Raw genomic sequence first — 7,060 nt, 5'->3', positions numbered from 1 at the left:
AAGAATGATGAAGTCAACATATGTACTAAAGTGCTGGACACAGATGACGTATGTATACATTGTGATGAGTTGTATGAACCCGTAATAAAATGATTATTTTAAAAAAAACTTCCATTCCATGTCAACTATCTGGAATTAAAATGCTTCTGATTCTAAAAAAAAAAAATCCCCTCTTTCCATTTGATGATGATTCCATAAATAAATGAACTGGAAAACATAAAATAATGGGAAAAAACAATAAGATAAGAAGTTGGTTTTATGAAAGGATTAAGAAAATTGACAAATCATTGGCAAATTGAACAAAGGAAAAGAAAGGGAATATGCAAACATCTAGATTTAGAGATGAAAATGGTGATATCACACACATCCAGATGAAATAAAAAGGATAACAAGACAGTACTATAAAAGAATTTACTACCACATCTGATAATCTAGAAGAAATGGTTAAGTACTTAGAAACATACCAACTACTATCTCTAATCTATCTAATTACCTATCTCCCTCAAGTTGAGGCTGACATACGAAGTGACTTATAAATGTATTTACTAACTGCTCAGAAAACTGAAAGAGTATCTATTGAATGTGTTTCAAAGTTTGCTGTTTGCAATGCACAACAAAATAAAACAAAACCCTGAACCTATTTCTCTCAAGTTGATTCTGACTCATGGCTGTTCCATATGACAGAAGAGAACTGGGACCAATAGGGTTTCATTGACTCAAATCTTCACAGAAGCAGATTCCCCACCTTTTGTGGTGCTGCTGGCGGGTTCAGACAGCCAAACGTTCTGTTAGTAGTTGAGAACAAACCACCTAGGGACCTCTGTGCACAGAAATGGCACGGCATAATCTGGTGATCTAGAATTTTGATGATTTGCATACACAATTGAAAGCAGGTTTACTCATTTGTGGGATTTTTTTTTTTTTTACCTCAGCACGAAAAAAGTATTCTATTTGACTTAGATCAACAGGAAAGTTTCTCATATTGTTTTGACCTCCCTGTGTGTATCCATTATGTTAACATTTCAAAATAAAATTTGAGGCATTTAAAGCAATGTTGAAGAGCCTTCATGATGCAAAAATGAAGCCCTTGATGACTATCTGAATGGTTCATAGTAAGAACTTATAGGAACTATAACAGAAGAAGGGCTGTTGATTTGCTTCTGTCGTGGAATCCAGTTGGGCAATTGGACTTTGTCTTTTGGGTCATTATGAGTCCAGATCACTGGGACCATTGTAAGCTTGGCTCATTAGGGCCCTTGTGAGTTACAATCCCTTGACAACAACAAAATGATGTCATTCAGTATCACTTCACAACAACAAAACAATGTTAGTTAGTATTATGACATTGTAAGATATGATTCCTTCATACAATATTCTTGAAATATTATCAATGATTCTATTCTTTCAGACACCCGACTCAGTGTGTAGCAAGAAGTGTCACCTAGGATTTATGAAAATTTCTCAGAAAGGAAAGCCTAACTGCTGCTTTGATTGTGTTGTGTGTCTAGAAAGAGGAATATCTAATCAAACAAGTATGAACTGACAAAATTAAACCATCAGTTTCTCTAAATTTGTATCAGATTTTAGGAGTCCAAGGGTTGTACAGTGAAGCCTTCAGCTGGGTTTTCAGCCCACTCAGAGGAACCTCAGAAAAAAGGGTCTCTTGATCTGCTTCCATGAGATCAAAGACAAAGAAATCCCCATGAAGCACAGTTCAGCTTTGCATTCAAGTGGGTATCATTAGTGGAGTTGACTCAACCTCAGTGAACAATTTTGACAAGTCATGAAATTATTCATGGAAAGGTGATCCTTGGGTTTTTTTAAAAAATCAAATATTTATCAGTTATATACAGGGAACAGAGGATTAAAAAATACTCATATACCACACAATCTGAGATTTAAAAAATGTCTCTTTCCTCTGTCACATTTTTCTCTGTAGATAGTGATCAATGTATGGAGTGCCCCCAAAGTAAGTATCCCAACATTGAGAGTAACCAATGCCTGCCAAAAATTGTGACCTTTCTGGCTTATCAAGATCTCTTGGGAATGGCTCTGGCCTGCACAGCTCTGTGCATCTCTGTCATTACCACCATGGTCTTGTGGGTCTTTGTGAAATACTGAGACTCTCCCATAGTCAAGGCCAACAACCGGGTCCTTAGCTATGTCCTGAGCCTCTCCCTCCTCCTCTGCTTCCTCTGCTCCTTACTCTTCATTGGTCGTCCAAACACAGCCACATGCATCCTCCGGCCAATCACCTTTGGAGTTGTGTTCCCTGTGGCTGTTTCCACTCTTTTGGCCAAAACCATCACTGTGACCCCAACCTTCAAATCTTTGAAACCTGGAAGAATCATGAGGTGGTTGCTGGTATCTGGAGCTGCAAACTGGGTGGTTCTCACCTGTTCCCTGATCCAAATAATTATCTGTGGAGTCTGGCTGGGAACCTCTACCCCTTTCATTGACATAGACACACACTCTACGCCCAGGAGCATCATCATTGAGTGCAACAAGGGCTCAGTCACTGCATTTAATTGTGTCCTGGGATACATGGGATTCATGGCCCTGGGAACATTTTCCTTGGCTTACCTGGCCAGGAACCTGCCTGACACCTTCAATGAGTCCAAGTTCCTGACCTTCAGTATGCTGGTGTTCTGCAGTGTCTGGGTGACCTTCCTCCCTGTCTACCACAGCACCCAGGGGAAGGTCATGGTGGCTGTGGAGATCTTCTCCATCTTATCCTCCAGTGTGGGGCTTCAGGTTGCATCTTTGTCCCCAAATGCTATGTTATCTTCCTACATCCAGATAGAAACACATCAAAAGGGTCAAGGAATAAAACATACCAGAAAGGAAAATGATCAAAATCTCTTTCGCTTGTTTTTGTCATAGATTTCCTAAAAATACATTCACATAAGCCTCAGAAATAAACTAACACATTCTTGCAGCCTGATTTAAGCAACTGTTGCATTTCCTAACATCTCCGCAATTGTTCATCCCTCTTATTAGGTGGTTTGGATTCAGTTCCCACGCAGCCACCAAAACCCTGTCCGGGCCTGTCCCATACACACCTTTGGTGAAGTGCTTGAGTCCATTGTTCTAGCCACTGGATTACACCAACTCATTGAGAGTCTCTTCTTCCCCGACTTTCTGCTTTACCAAGCATGATGGCCTTCTCCAGAGGAGAGTCCCTCTTGAGAGCAAGTCCTCATTTCTGAAGAGCCTTCTCCATGAGCATCTTCTGATGTAGATTTACCAGTTCTTCTGGCTGGACATGATTTCTTCACTATTCTTCTATGACATCACAATTCAAGTGAACTACTTCTTTTGTAAAATGTTATTATTGCGAAGTATGAGTGGGTTACGTATCATGTCATCATTTTTGCATTGAACAACGTAAACAACTTTTCAATCCTCTCAATGGCTGTGTTAGTCTGGGTACTTTAGAGAAACAAATCCAAATGAGGAGCTGATGCCAGGGGCTTAAATGGAGAGCAAATGTTTTGAGAATGATGAGGGCAATGAATATACAAATGTGTTTTACACAATTGATGTATGTGTGGATTGTGATAAGACTTGTATGAGTCCCTAATAAAATAATTTCAAAAAAGAGAGAGAGATTTTATATAAAGGGTAAGTGCATATCAAGAAAACATCCCAGCCCAGTGCTGCGCAAGCCCACAAGTCCAACATTAACCCATATGTCCGACACCAATCCACAAAGTCCTCCTCTATCTCACAAAACACACACTGTGACACCAACTAAGGAGGAAAACCAAATCAGTGAATGTGTAAGCATCTCAGCACTGGCAGGGGTCTCCACACAGCTGCTCCAGCACCCAGGAATGCATCGGGGTAGATCCATGCGGCTTTTCCTTGGGGATGTCTTGCAGGAAGTGAGCCTTTCCAGCTGAAGCAGGGAAATGGCTAAGGCAGATGCACCCTGGTTCTACCATCAGAAAGCAAGAGACCCAAGAAATAGAAATGTGAGGCTCATGGAGCCATTTATCTCTCCAACCTTCAATTAACTCCACATGTGTTTATTGGCCAGGTTGGCCAAATAAACTTTAACTATCTCAATGGCTTTCCCTGTTATCCTCCCTAATTTTTCCTATCTCCTTATTGTAGCATGTTATTTTCTCCCTCACTCAAGTTAACAGCTGCATACCCTTTAGCCTACTGGCTCACCTTCCCTTCCTTCTCCTCTGATACCTGGTCACTATTGAAATCTGTTTTTTGGGGTAGGAAAACCTTGTCTTGTTTTTATAGGTGTGTGTGTATATAAACAATAATCCCACAAAAATAGTGGCACTTTTGTAATGGACTCACTTCATGCCACAAAATACCCTCCAAATCTACCCATGCCATGAAGTGTTTAATCATTTTTCTTTAATGGTTAACAGTATTCCATTGTGCGTACCTAACAAAGTTTATATATCCATCTTTCCACTGAGGGGAACTTAGCTGGTTTTAATAAGATTGCTATTGTGAATAGTGTTCTCATGGACATGTTGTTGTTGTTAGGTGCCATCAAGTCACTGTTGATCCATAGCAATCCTATGAACAACAGAACACAGCACTGCGTCAGTCCAGCATCATCCCCACAATTGTTCCTATGCTTGAGCCCATGGTTGCAGCCATGGTGCTAATCCGTCTCCTTGAGGGTCTTCTTCTTTTTAGCTGTCCTTCCTTACCAGGCAAGATGTCTTTCTCCAGGGACTGATCTCTCTAGATAACAAGTCCAAAGTACAGGAGACTGTCTTTGGACATGTTATCCTTGCCTCTGATAAGCATTAGGGCTGTGCTTCTGATAAGCGTTAGGGCTTGCAAGACAGATTTGTTTATTATTTTAGCAATCAAAGGTATTTTCAATATTCTTCTCCAATATCATAATTCAAACATATTCATTCTTCTTCAGTCTTCCTTATTCAATGTCCAATGTTCAAATGCATATCAGGTCATTGAAAAATTGGGTCAGAGGCCCCTTAGCCTTCAAATTAGCCTCCCTGCTTTCAACACTTTAAAGAGCTCTTGTGCACCTGATTTACTGAATGCAACACATTGCTTGACCTCTTGACTGCTGCTTCCATGAGAATTGAATGTGGATACAAGCAAGATGAGAAACTTGACAACTTCAATAGTTTCTCCATTTATGGGGATTTTTCTGCAGTTGTGTGGATTTTTGTTTTCTTTACACTGAGTTATAATCCTAGGATATGGAACAAGGGATATCATTGCTGGTGTCAGAGGGATCTTTGCTGAAGGATGTTTACATGTGTTTTATTAACTGTACAAAACCATTCAAAGTCATTTGACTGTGTGAATCATAACAAACTATGGAAAGTCTTGAGAAGAATGGGAATTCCAGAGCACTTGACTGTGCTCTGCTGGAATTTGGACACTGAAATACCAGTTGGACCAACAGAACAAAGGAACACTGCATGGTTTAAAATCAGGAAAGGTGAGCATCAGGGTTGTATCCTTATTCAATCTGTATGCTAAGCAAATAAACAGAGAAGCTGGATTCTGTGAATGAGAATGTGGCATCAGGATTGGAGGAAGGCTTATTAACAATGTGCAGTATGCAGATGACACAACCTTGCTTGCTGAAAACGAGAAGGGCCTAAAGCATTTAACCTTCAATATAGATTAAAACTAAATGTAAAGACGACCATAATTCTCACAACTAGGCAAATAGGTACTCATGCTAAGTGGAGAGAATGCTGAAGTTCTCAAAGGATTTCATCTTTGCATCTTAGACAATCAATGCTCATGAAAGTAGCAGTCAGAGATGAGAGAAATGGTTGTACTGGGTAAATCTGCAGCACAAGACCTCTTAAGAGTATTGAAATGCAAGGAATCAACTTTGAGGACTAAGGGGAGCCCGAACCAGACATGATATTTTCCATCACCTCATATACTTGTAAATATTGGACATTGATAAGAAAGACTAACAAAAATTGATGCATTTGAGTTGTGGTCCTGGAGCATAATATTGAAAGTACCATAGACTGCTAAAGAAATACACAATCTCTCTTGGAAGAAGTATGGCCAGAGTGCTCTATAGAGGAAAAGGTGATGAGATTTTTCTTACATATTTTGGACTTGTTTTCAGGGGGGATCAGTCCTTGGAGAAGAACATTAAGAATATTTACTGAGGGTGGTTGAAAGTTTACTGTTTAAGATGCACAACAAATAAGACAAAACCCTAAACCTTTTGTTGTCAAGTTGATTCTGACTCAGGGCTGTCCCATGTGACAGAGCAGACCTGGAACCAATAGTTTTTGTTGACTTGAATTTTTATAGAAGCAGATTTCCCACAGCTTGTGGTGCTTCCAGGTGGGTTCAGACAGCCAAACGTTCAGTTAGTAGCTGAGCACTCCCCCAACCCCCAAGGGACTTCTGTGCACAGAAACCGGGCAGGATATACTCTGGTGACCTAGAATTTTAATGACATAGACACACGATTGAAACTGACTTTACTCATGCCCCCCCCCCAAGCATGGGAAATGTATCCTATTTGACTTACATCAACAGGACAGATCCTCATATTATTTTGAGCTCCTTGTGTGCATCCATTATGCAAAAAATTTCAAAAATAAGTTTTGAGGCATTGAAAGCAATGTCGAGGAGCTCTGGTGTGCAAAAGTTAAACATTTGGAACCTCTAGAAGCTGTAAGAGAAAAGGGGCTGTCAATTTTCTTCTGTAAAGATTTGCTTCTGTCTTTGAATCCAAATGGGCAACTGGAATTTGCCTTATATGGCTATTATGAGTCAGGATTCCTTGACAACCACAATATGATACTCAATACCATATAATAACAACAAAATTATGTTTGTCAATATTATTACATTATAAGATACCATTCCTTCATACAGTATTGAACTATTATCAATGATTCCTTTCTTTCAGACTCCCCATTCTCTGTGTAGCAAGAGCTGTGGCCCAGGATTCATGAAAATTCCTCAGGAAGGAATGCCTGTCTGCTGCTTTTATTGTACTTTCTGTCCAGAGAGAGCAATAGCTAATCAAACAGGTATGAACTGACAAAACTCCACAATCAATTTC

The 7,060-nt window shown here is 39.8% G+C and overlaps 1 protein-coding gene and 1 pseudogene across 1 annotated transcript in view; both read left to right on the top strand.

The window, feature by feature from the left end:
• The window catches only part of LOC123522778 (vomeronasal type-2 receptor 116-like), a 4,888-nt gene extending 2,036 nt beyond the window's left edge, over positions 1–2,852 (top strand). Inside the window, 3 exon segments of the mRNA XM_045300071.1 lie at positions 1,409–1,532; positions 1,940–2,749; positions 2,752–2,852. Coding sequence (XP_045156006.1) covers positions 1,409–1,532; positions 1,940–2,749; positions 2,752–2,852 — 1,035 coding nt within the window.
• A 4,034-nt stretch (positions 2,853–6,886) lies between these two features.
• The window catches only part of LOC115873074, a 2,104-nt pseudogene continuing 1,930 nt past the window's right edge, over positions 6,887–7,060 (top strand).

Source organism: Echinops telfairi, unplaced genomic scaffold (assembly GCF_000313985.2).
Source record: "Echinops telfairi isolate 266 unplaced genomic scaffold, ASM31398v2 ScPeMD7_7459;HRSCAF=8497, whole genome shotgun sequence".
Classification (NCBI taxonomy): Eukaryota; Metazoa; Chordata; class Mammalia; order Afrosoricida; family Tenrecidae; genus Echinops; species Echinops telfairi.
This window is presented reverse-complemented; position numbering and strand designations above follow the sequence as displayed.